The sequence below is a fragment of the Eurytemora carolleeae genome, unplaced genomic scaffold, assembly GCF_000591075.1.
Source record: "Eurytemora carolleeae unplaced genomic scaffold, Eaff_2.0 scaffold439, whole genome shotgun sequence".
Classification (NCBI taxonomy): Eukaryota; Metazoa; Arthropoda; class Copepoda; order Calanoida; family Temoridae; genus Eurytemora; species Eurytemora carolleeae.
In genome coordinates, this window is record NW_019396473.1 from 159,007 (window position 1) to 171,697 (window position 12,691).

At 33.3% G+C, this 12,691-nt stretch overlaps 1 protein-coding gene across 6 annotated transcripts in view; it reads left to right on the forward strand.

The window, feature by feature from the left end:
• The first annotated feature begins 4,585 nt into the window (after window positions 1-4,585).
• The window catches only part of LOC111703926 (sulfate transporter), a 26,741-nt gene continuing 18,635 nt past the window's right edge, over window positions 4,586-12,691 (forward strand). For 2 of the 6 annotated variants that reach the window (XM_023476023.1, XM_023476022.1), the window contains exon 1: window positions 4,586-4,940. In XM_023476023.1, the coding sequence (XP_023331791.1) occupies window positions 4,617-4,940 (324 nt within the window). In that variant the 5' untranslated portion in view covers window positions 4,586-4,616. Of the gene's footprint in view, window positions 4,941-6,399; window positions 6,600-9,875; window positions 9,915-12,691 lie in introns of those variants that run through there. The other 4 variants (XM_023476018.1, XM_023476019.1, XM_023476021.1 and 1 more) reach the window with 4 other exon arrangements.

Genomic DNA, 12,691 nt, shown 5'->3' on the forward strand with positions numbered 1-12,691 from the left:
ATTTAATTCTTTACAATATAGATATATAAAATTAAGATGCATGAAATATATAGAGATGAACGATATTGCTTTTTATTTGTATATCAAAATTGTTTTGCATTTGAAATATTTAGACGACGACATTTCATATCTTACTTAAGAAGTTGTTCATGCAAATGACCATAAAGAATAAAGATGTTTTTGGTTTATAGTTGTACACGTAAAAGGAAGTATAATTTTCGTTGTTGGATCATGTATTGTAGGTCCTATGCAAATTTTTGTTGTAGAACGGATACACACAACTTTTAGTTCAGATGCACACTGTAGATTGAATGCACGCACGCTTTGTGAGACAGTATTTTGGATTGGGAAATGATTGTGTTTAACGCTAAATGTAAGTAAAACAAAATTTTAAAGTGGATCTCTCTACAACTCTGTACAGTACAGAAATAACCAAAAAAGATGAAACTGTAATGACGACCTAAACCTCTAAAAATATAACTTTCTGCTGGTTGAATTTAGTCTTGTGTCTTAAATGGAATTTAAAGATAATTTATCGGATAAAAAACTAAGTTTGAAGTCGTAAATTGGAACGCCCACAGTGCCTCACAGCTAAGGAAAAACGACAAAAACCCTCAAATCAATGTTTCTAAATGGATTTCAACATTTGTTGGTTCAAAATACATTATAAAACTGAATCATTAACCCAACCTTAGTCAAAAAATAATTTTGCACACTTTTTGCAAATATTTTTGCAAATTTGCAAAATTCTGAAGTGTTTTCCCACTATCTCAATATACTTTTTTGTAAAAAGTCCCTGGAAAAAATCCCAAACTTTGAAATTTAAGATTCAATTTCTCAAAAACGTGCTACTTAGGGGCGAATTTTTTTAAGGGCATTCATGTACAGTGAAACCCTTAATAACGAATACATCGGAAGAATTTATGAAATGTCGTCTTGACAATTTTTCATTGAGTTTTATACTATATTACGTAAATTTCAGTATTTGCGAAAATAAATAAATAGCCATGAATGTGCGGGAACAGTTTTAAAGAGTTCCATATAATCATTTAATTAAAAAACTAAATATCTGCAACATTCCATTATCAGAAAGTGAAGAATACGACATTTGATGAACTCTTTCGATGCATTCATTATTAAGGGTTTCACTGTATATATTCAAGATACTTCTCCATCAAAATTCAGGGTGGACAAGTGAGGACGTTTTTTAAAAAATTTAATATTTTGAATGTTTTTTTTTTCTGGAAATTTATAATTTTTCCTCAAATTGTGAAATTCGAATATTAATTTTTGGTGTCGATAAAGGTGAAATGTCAGTTACTCAACAAATGATATAATATATATATAATGTTTACTGAAAAAATGAAAGAAAAATTTAGAAAACTTACCAGTTTGTGACGATTTTTATATTTACATGAACACTCTAAAATACAGAGCGTCCCATATCAGATTATCTCCAAGCTTTAACGCCAAAATAAAACCATAATACTCAAAAAAATAGTATTTTCCGCAAGAAAATTCTTATATTAGCCTTATTTAATTTTTCAAAATGATTCATTCTTCTTAAATTTTCTGATTAGGTCCGAAAATCGTAATATAGACCGATTGACGATCTAATATGATGTGGGACACCCTGTATATAGTGAATTTTAGCCCACATACAACCTGCATATAACACGCTCAGGAAAAGAGTAAAAATCGATTAATCATATAAAAATGGGTTTACCTTGTCCAGTATGCTTATCCCAATCAAGATAAAGTTAAAAAAAATTTTTTTTCATTTTTTGCCACTTTTTCCTTGTTCTGAGGTACTGTGCGCCGCGCCGCGCCGGAGAGAATGAATAAAGACTAGATTCCGTACTTTTGTCTCTGAGGCCTCATCTTTTTAGGGTAACCCTGTATTTCCGTACGCTTTAAATTTGCAAATAATAAAATATTCATTAAAAAATGATTCTTCTAAAGATTTGAACAACAAAAAGCCAGCAACACAAATTATAATATAAATTATCATTTAGAACATCAAGAACTCTTACATACAAATCTGCGAAATTAATATTTAAAATCCGCAAAACCATACTAGAACATTCAGAACCTCGTGCTAAATTAGACTCATAAAATGCCTTCTACTTCTGAAAATACAACTACTGGAGCCTCTACGCTGATTGAATCTATTAACGATGCCATCGATACTGTTTCCAGCATTGTAACTCCTTCCACAAAGAAGAAAGCTGCAGTCAAGAAAACTAAAACATCATTATCAAGTGCAGCTAAGGAGAGAAAAGCTGAAATACAGAACAGCTATTTTCTTCTTTTCCAGTAGAGCAGCTGCGAAATTGAAAAAAGCTGCTCTACTGGAAAAGAAGAAAATAGCTGTTCAAAAGCAGCAAAAAATGCTTCAAAGGAAAACATTTTTGTGTTTGGCTCGTCTTTTCAGGCTCCCTTCAGCGCAGCATCTTCGATGAAACCTTTTCAGAACTAGCATGGAGCAAGATCAGAAGAAAAACAATAGTAATGTGTTTGGTATTCAAAAATCTAATTTTTTTAAATACAATGCATGAAATTTTGATGAAATATAGAATAAAATCATATTTTAGAATTATTGTGTCTACATGTATATATAGTTTTGTTTAACGCCATTGAATCTCTATATATTGAACCCAAATCCAGTCAAGAGTGGCTTAATTTCACTTAAGTGATGTGGAAGCATTTAAATTGTTCTTCAGGCATTTTTGAAATAAAGGATTGTAAGAAGTGTGATATCAATAAGTTGTAGAAGTATGAGTTTGAGCTGGGAACTTTAGAATGGGATACCTTTAATCCCGACTGCTTAATCTGAATATCCAATGTGGAAACTTTTTATTTCTTCCTTAATCCTCTCTTTTTTGGGTATAGTAGAGAAAAATAAAAAATCATTTTTTCAAAATTAGAAAGTCCCTCCCGTTTCTGTATATTAATCCTAAATTGCGCGCAAAATGTCAAATTTTCCGGCTGCTGATACACGACTTTGATTGGTTGAATTTTATGCACATTTACACGACTTTGATTGGTTGAATTTTATGCACATTTCAGGATACAAGTACAATATAAGGTTAGTCATGAGATTAAGAAAAAGAGAGGATCAAGCATTAATCTCGATAAACACCATTCTAAAGTTCCCAATTCTGAATTATTTTTGTAAATTCACTAAATCTATACCGGATTATTTTTAACATCAGTAGATGGAGTTGATGTCAAACAGATATTTTTTTGTGATGTAAAAAGCGATCAAAAGAAAAGGTAATTTCCTAAATCCTATTTGAAAGGCTGTGAGACAAATTTAACCCAGATCTTTGTTATTTTTAAATCTTGCTTTACAACTTTGTTTACAGCGTGAAAACACATTTCAAACTGTGCCTGGGAAACATCCTTCGTGAAAGAAGTCCTGCTTATACACGGTTTAACCATTTTCAATATTTTCGACCAAACGTATCATAATCCTTCAAATATTATTCTTTTTTGTTCTTAAACCACCATTAAAGTGCACAACATCGTTTTAAATGCTCTCAGGGCTGTGCTTGGTTTTTGTATCGTTTAATGAAAACAATTGTGGCGTACCGAGCCTCTTTCTCTGGTCAATATTATTAAGATTCCAATAATCCACCTTCAGCTGAAAACACTTATTACATCACAACAATGATCTGCTTCAAGTCAACGCGTGACCAAAATTTTATCCGGCACAGATATAGTCAACTTTAAAAAATAACTATTTATAACACTGTTATTTTGGTTCGCAGTGTTATAAAGTTTTTGGACAGAAATTTTCTCGAGAAGGTTCAAGCCTTTTTAGTGTCATAAAAATTTTATACCTGAGACTTTTAGGAGTACCCCTAAAAATGTTCGTGAAACTTATTGATCTCACCTAGTATACGCCCTCTAAACTTTACGAAATACGATCTATCTAGCTCTTTGTATCTTAAAAGGAAGACATCAATATCAAAAAAGGAAAAACTTGGAAAAAGTACAAAACCACATCTTTAAAAATCCCCATAACAAACAGAAAATGGTATTTATTGTTCCCTTGGGAATTTTAGTTTTACAAAAGAAAACACATTCAAACTCAGGAACCCTGCCTTGACTGGAAAAAAAATTTTTCGACAAAATTCAACCTTTTTAAGCAAGCTAAGAACATCCCGTGGTTCTAACTAGTTCCACAATCAAAATTTGTGGTAAATCTGTCAAGGGGTTCAGGGTTTATAGTCAGACACTCAGACAAACAAACAGAGATTAAGTTTTTAGGTCCAAAATTTGGTCATCAATAATTTTGCAATCTACTTCTAAGAATTTGAGTATTAGCCTAGACCAAAAAAGAACAATTTCTGTAAAACGGCTGTAAATGACGGCTCTGTAATCATTAATACTATAAGTATGTGTAGGGGTAATGGAGTCTAGATTATAACGAATAGACAACACCCAGACAGAAGAAAAACAAGTTAAAGGGAAAAAACGCGGGAAGATGCTAGAGAGCCAAGAGGAAGTAATGATCAGCTGAGTAAAGAGAAAGCAAGGTAGATAATGTCAAACTTTCAAACTCCTGATATTAGTCTCGAGGAAACCTTTCATAGACTCACAAGAGTGTCATGCAAACTAGTGAACCATGCAGATATAGTTACGTTGAATCTCATCCTCTCTCTGTGAGGGGACCTCAAGCTGGTATCCAGGGGGATCATGAGGGAATTCTTGAGGATGTCTCTGGGAGAGATCCTGAGAAAGGATATGAGAGTTGCCTGGAGGATGATCCCAAGGGTCGTTGTGAAGGAGATCTCAAGGATCGTCTCGAGGTAGATCCTAATGATCATCTCGAAGGTGATCCCAAAGATCATGTTGAGGAATCCCAAAAGCTTATTGTTGAAGTTAAAACATCTTCTAATCCTGAACCTCCCTCTAGATACAGTAAAGTTCAGGTACGACTCTTTTGAAGAATATTTTTTTCGTATACAATAAAAAACATACATTTCGAATGAGAAAGATTGTCATGTAAGGCTCATCGAGGGTTTTATAACAGGTTTGATAGATAGATATTGAATAAATCGGATCTAAGTATTTTCAGCACAAAAATATCAGATATAGAATTAATGTAAATCTATTTATTGTATTTAACATAAATTATATGAAGGATGGTTGCTCAGAGAACTAATTAAAACTTTTAAAAAATAGGAATTTAAAAACTTGATTTTTTAGAATCTGAACTTTTCCCTCAAACTAGCAATGATGTTTAAAACTTCGATTAAAACTTCAAATTAAAAATATTTTATGATTACGGGGTTCTTTGTATTTTTAATGCTCTATTTATTCTATACAATCTTGATGGATGATATTCTTTTTTCTGATATTCGAATTTATATGTATAGACAACAAAATAAGAAAACTGATTGATAAGAAAAATATATTGATTTTAACAGATGAGAATAAATGACAAAAAAACTTGATTAAAATAACCTTGGTCTGAAGTCCTTTTTAGGCAAAAAAATCTTGGTTTTACCATTGCCATTAAAATTTCACGATGATTTAGATGCTTTCATGGTTTGATGGTTACTGGTTAATTATTTGTAAACAATAATAGATGCATCAGTGTTCGTTTAGTATCCGAGGAGGTTAAAAGCATTAAATTTTGATAATTTTGATAATTCACATAATAGTTTCCTATGACCAGAATATTTCATTGATTTTTTATGTGAATGATGGATCCCATGTCAGGCTTCAACATCCGTCTTGTGTTTACATTAGCGCCCAGAGACAGTACACTGCAGTACTAAAGATGTGTACACTTCTGAAATGACCTTCCTTGCCTTACATCCTTGCTTGATCCTCTCTTTTTCTTAATCTCTAGTTTAAATAATGCTTGTTCTTCTCTTGTTATTAATATCCAGATTAATTAACCGATCGGGATTAAGGATATCCCATTCTAAAGTTTTCAGCTCTGCACATAAATATATTTTTTAATTATTTGGTCAAAATATATCTATTTATCTTATCTGATAATATATTAAGCACTGTGCATCTCGCCAATATAAAGATTGTCTCATCGAAACACGACAGTTGATGAAAAGTTAATAATGCCATAAATTGTTAAGTTGTTTAATACCAAAGAAAATAATTAAAGATATTTTATGGAAATTATGTTATGATAAAATTAATTTCAAAGTAAAAATATATTTCAGTAAAAGTTTTATTAATAAAATAAACTGCAAGGAAGAAGACATATAGAACTATTCACCTACTGTCATGTTTCATGGGATCAATTCCATCAGTTCACACCCCATTTCCTCTTTTCAAATAAAGCACTGTGAGTAATATTGAAGTACATACATTCCAATAAAGTTCAATGTAAACTTTAGCCAAGCTTTCTTTGTCCACAGGATATACAGAAAAAGAGTACATTTAGTGTGTAAAGTTTGGTAAAGTGTAATAAATGTTAAAAACTATAGAACGAATAGAACTATGTGAAAACAAACAGAGAAAATAAGAAAATGTAAGGAGTTGGGTAAAAGAAGTTTGAAAAAATAAAAAAATGCGTAAAGTAAATTTGTTACATTGGAGTTGGACCACGCCTATGCAAAATGGTGAGCAATTATTTTTTATATATATGTATATTAATGAAAAAACAAGTTAGATAAAAACTAATCTAAATGAATTTCTTAAATGTAACATTTCAATAGTTTACTTATTTGATTGAAAAGAATAAATGTCCATTGTACAATATACATGCTTCTGGCGTATTCATTATTATAATTTTTTGTGGCTTTGCAATTCAAAAGTGGGGTCCGTCCTAGAATACGCTTTTTGGACCAACCCCCTCCCTCCCCCTGTTATCAATTTTGTACATTCAGCAAAATATTTATTTTTTATTATTTTAGGGTAAGGTTAGGTTAAAACAATTTCTTGGCCGAGCGCTGCGGCTAGAGCAGGCTAGGGGGCCGAGCGCTGTGGCCAGGATGGGCCTTCATTTTCAACAGTTTTCAACAAAATTAGTATATATTTAGGGTTAGGTTAGGCTAAAACACTTTCTGGGCTTAGCGCTGCACGGCAAGGACAGGCGAAAATCGAATGCAAGGAAATTAACCAAAAGTGTAAACTAAATTCCTTACATGTGGGAGAAATAATTGTTAATCCCCCCCACTTTAGTTTTGAAAAAGAAAGGTATTTTATTATTATCCCTTTAGTTTTGAATTAGAAAGCTATTTATTATTATCCCTTTAGTTTTGAATTAAAGAGCTATTTTATTATTATCCCTTTAGTTTTGAATTAGAAAGGTATTTTATTATTATCCCTTTAGTTTTGAATTAGAATGGTATTTTATTATTATCCCTTTAGTTTTGAATTAGAAAGCTATTTTATTATTATCCCTTTAGTTTTGAATTAGAAAGGTATTATTATCAACGCGAAAAATACGTTCTTTTTAGCACTGTTTCTTGTACCAGGCACGGAGATGTCAACATGCAATTGGGAAACCCAGAATTCTAAACAATACGGATGAAATTTTCATCATGACTCTCCGAACCCAGTATTTTTTACATGTCTTTTATCTCATTCTAACTAAAATTTAATCAAGGCCTCTTTTAAAATCAAGCTTTGTAGGAAAACTCGAATAAAAAATGCAAATTTGAAATATAAATTTCTCGATAAATAAGCTTTTAAATCAATCAATTAAGGTTAACTCTGCAGAGTCTGACCCCAACATGCACAGGATATCCTTGCAGAGTATGACCCCAACATGCACAGGATATCCCTGCAGAGTATGAACCCAACATGCACAGGATATCCCTGCAGAGTATGACCCCAGCATGCACAGGATATCCTTGCAGAGTATGACCCCAACATGCACAGGATATCCCTGCAGAGTATGACCTAAACATGCATATGATATCCCTGCAGAGTATGACCCTAACATGCATAGGATATCCCTGCAGAGTATTACCTAAACATGCACAGGATATCCCTGCAGAGTATGACCCTAACATGCATAGGATATCCCTGCAGAGTATGACCTAAACATGCACAGGATATCCCTGCAGAGTAAGACCCCAACATGCACAGGATATCCCTGCAGAGTATGACCTAAACATGCACAGGATATCCCTGCAGAGTATGACCCCAACATGTACAGGATATCCCTGCAGAGTATGACCCCAACATGTACAGGATATCCCTGCAGAGTATGACCCCAACATGTACAGGATATCCCTGCAGAGTATGACCTTAACATGTACTGGATATCCTTGGAGAGTATGACCCCAACATGCACAGGATATCCTTGGAGAGTATGACCCCAACATGCACAGGATATCCCTGCAGAGTATGACCCTAACATGTACAGGATATCCCTGCAGAGTAGGACCCCAACATGCACAGGATATCGAAGAGGAATCAAATTGATCTTTTTGTCTGAACAAGATGGAGATCATTGCTTGATCCTAAGATTCACAAGACAAAAGCTCTGACTTCTGATCGATTTAGAAATCGATGTATCTGTTAAGTAAAACACGCACTACTTTTTAATGACTTTTTTGCTTTACATTTGTTTCGTGTTTTAAACACTCCTCGACAGCATGAGTTGGATTGGATAGAAACTAATATATATTATAAAATATATATATATTTATATATATATTTAAATATATCTAAACCATTGCATGATTGGAATGATCCAATAATTTTTAAAATTAAACTCTATAGAAATAAAAGTTTTTTATCTTTTGAGGTTTCATTAAAAAAATTCATGTTCAGACAAGAATGAGAAAAAAGGTTAAATGTTTGAATTGGAGAAACCAGTTTTTCTAGGGATAAGTATTGAAGACAGGGGGGGGGTCATTTCCCCATCCCCTTGGCCCCGTATCGTCTAGATAATCTTTATTCTTCCCGTCTCCGTGCCTGGTCCCACCTAGCACCAAGGGAGCTCAAAAATCACGGTGCACTTTTCAATCTCTGCTCTGAACGGGGGTTCACCGAGAATACATTGACGCCGGTTTCCGGCAGGCCTTTAGAGATACAAATACATAAGGATTAGATTTTAACATTTAACATTTAGTCGTCTACTTTATATTCAAGAGAACTGTAGTTCAATTGGTCACATGATTCTGCATGCTTAGCAAAACTAAAGACGACATTTATTGTATCACACACACCAGATTAGGAAATTACTAGTAGTCAAGAGAATAGATCAAATTTTTAATATCTCTTAATACTGTTGTACCAACTGCTCATAATGTCGTCTTCTACGTTTTATCCTTTCCATCCCCAAAAAATTTCTACTGTATGTATAAAGAGAGCCGCCCCCCCCCCCCAGTTAAAAATGTAAAAGTAGATAAGGTTGATTTAACAAGTCAATATTAGATTATTTTTTAATCCTAACACTTGAAATTTTTATATCAAATTCAAATAGATTTTTAATTATGAATAGAGAGTTGGTAGAATTTCGTAATAAAAACAATGAACAATTTGTTGACCTTCATTCCACTGTTTTCTGGTTACCAATGTTTTTAAACTTTTTTCAATGTTGATAAATTGAACAAATCGGACGTGACATTATTTTTCTTGTAAACTATGCAGATTTTATTAGATTAGAAAATCATAAAATGCGGTATTTATATTAAATAATGCTCGTCCCTAGTCTGTAGGGTTAAGGTTAGGGGGTGGAGGAGGTGGGCGGTTTGTCTGGGTTGCTATGGGAACAGAGGGGGCGCCTGTTCATAAATCATAACGGATAAAGGGGAAGAGTGGGGGGTATGGTTTNCCCCCCCTACAGATTGTATTTAACCCTTACATAGTCATAAAGTGTTCAGTATTGTATCAGGATCTATAGATCATATTTAGTTATTCAAGGTTAAATAGAATATCTAAAATTTTATGATAAAATGGATAAATATCAGATAATAGAGGTAGGGTAGAATATTATTTCCGATGGGGATCCTATATTCATACTTTTCTCAATAATTGGGCAGTTTATTCTCCTTGTATTCCTCGGGTTTTGCTTTTCACATTTAAATATAAATATGAACATTTTCTGTTACTATTTTTCATTTGCGCATTTTGGTAAATCTCAGCTGGCTCTTCTATCTTTTTTTTGTCATATCATTTTCTGACTCGTGCATTTCGGCAGATTCGAGCAGATTCTGTATTTCAAGTTTCTTTTCAAACCAAGATTTGAAAACAACGTTCGGAAAATCAGATTATTTTACGCAAAAACAATAAAAAAAAAAACATAGAAATAATATTCTTTAAAACTTAAATTGTTGATTTACGTATCAGCACTCTCTAAACAAAAGTGTTAGTATTCAATATCCTATTACAGTGTATACTTCATATATTTTTTCTATCATAATATTCAGTTGAGGTTTTGTTTTTATTTTATAGAAATCGTATTAGACGGTGGAGACCAGTTTAAATTAAGTATTTTGTTGCATTCTAGGTTTCAGCTTAGTTCAGATATAACATTGATTTTAAGTTCAGAGTTATTCAGATTTAACATTAAGTTCAGCTTAAGTTCGGATTTATTGTATTCTAGGGTTCAACTTAGTTCAGATTTAGCATTGAGTTCTGAGTGTTTTTGTATTCTATGATGGTTGAGACTAGTAACTATTCTAAAGATTCGATTTATTTCTTAGTTAGATTGTATTTTTACTTAAGTCTTGAGGTTAAAGTTAAAACTTCTTCTGATGGTTCATATTTTCTATCAAGGTTTTCTATTGATTGTAAAAATATTAGTGCTGGGGGCTTTGAACTCGACATAAAGATATCCATATTTGAAAATAAACACACAATTTTGCATATATGTGATGAGGTGTACAATGAACTTGGAGTCATTAATCTTCATAGTTTTGAGATCTTCGACTGATAGTTTACCTTAGTTTCATTCCAACTCCCTTCCAAGAAAGTCATTTTCCTTTATTTCATGAAAATATGGTTTAAATATTGATTATTTTATCAAAAAGAAATCAAAAGTCTTTAAATTGGTTAAACAGGATATGTCTGAAGAGCTCCTAGAATTTGCTTGGTAATTTCTGAGTTAGGTAATTTATAGTAGGCTGGACAGTTCCTGTGTTCCTAGAGTAGGTTGGATAGTTCCTGTGCTCCTAGAGTAGGTTGGATTGTTCCTGTGTTCCTAGAGTAAGTTGGATTGTTCCTGTGTTCCTAGAGTAGGTTGGATTGTTCCTGTGTTCCTAGAGTAGGTTGGATTGTTCCTGTGTTCCTAGAGAAGGTTGGATAGTTCCTGTGTTCCTAGAGTAGGTTAGATAGTTCCTGTGTTCCTAGAGTAGGTTGGATAGTTCCTGTGTTCCTAGAGAAAGTTGGACAGTTCCTTTGTTCCTAGAGTAGGTTCGATAGTTCCTGTGCTCCTAGAGTAGGTTGGATAGTTCCTGTGTTCCTAGAGTAGGTTGGATTGTTCCTGTGTTCCTATAGTTGGTTGGATAGTTTCTATGTTCCTAGAGAAGGTTGGATAGTTACTGTGTTCCTAGAGTAGGTTAGATAGTTTCTGTGTTCCTTGAGTAGGAGGGATAGTTCCAGTGTTCCTAGAGTAGGCAGGATAGTTCCTGTGTTCCTTGAGTAGGAGGGATAGTTCCTGTGTTCCTAGAGTAGGTTGGATAGTTTCTATGTTCCTAGAAAAGGTTGGATAGTTACTGTGTTCCTAGAGTAGGTTGGATAGTTACTGTGTTCCTAGAGTAGGTAGGATAGTTTCTGTGTTCTTGGAGTAGGTTAGATAGTTACTGTGTTCCTCGAGTAGGCTGAATAGTTTCTGTGTTCCTGGAGTAGGTTAGATAGTTCCTGTGTTCCTTGAGTAGGAGGGATAGTTCCAGTGTTCCTAGAGTAGGCTGGATAGTTTCTGTGTTCCTGGAGTATGTTGTATAGTTTCTCTGTACCTAGAGTAGGTTGGATAAGATCTGTGTTCCTATAGTAGGTTGGATAGTTCCTGTGTTCCTAGAGTAGGTTGGATAGTTTCTGTGTTCTTAGAGTAGGTTGGATAGTTTCTGTGTTCCTAGAGTAGGTTGGATAGTTTCTGTGTTCCTTGAGTAGGTTGGACAGTTAATGTGTTCCTGGAGTATGTTGGATAATTCCTGTCTTAGTCGGGTAGATAGGACAGTTCCCGTGTATGTTTTTAAATGTTTATGAATCTATACCATTAACAGAATTGTACTCTTGTCAACTTATTTGGTTTTTGTGGTAACACAATACTCAGTTTCAACTACACCAAATCTACATCATACAGTAGTAGACAGTTTTCACATTTTTCATAAATAGAAGAAAATTTTTATTTTCCTGACTATTCCAAACTTGAATTTGATTACTTTCTTCCCCATCAGCAATTCTAGATGGTCACAGTTAACAATATTTCTTTGATTCAAAAATATTTTACAAAATACAAAGTATTTTGAAAAATATGTTTTTACTTGATTTTCTATCTTAATTTTTTTTAATTTGTGAAATGTTATGATCTATCGGTTTATCAAAACTAGATTTTAGGTTTGAAACGTCTGCGGAAAACAGAAAACTTTGCAATGAAGATGGATACAAATGTTTTTTTTTAGATTCAACACACATATTTTTTTTGCATAATATGAAAACTTTATGAAACATTGTTCATGCTTGATACTTTTCACACTTTAACACTTTATGTTGAAGGGAAGGGACTGGGAGGTTGATATTATTCCCCCCCCCCCCC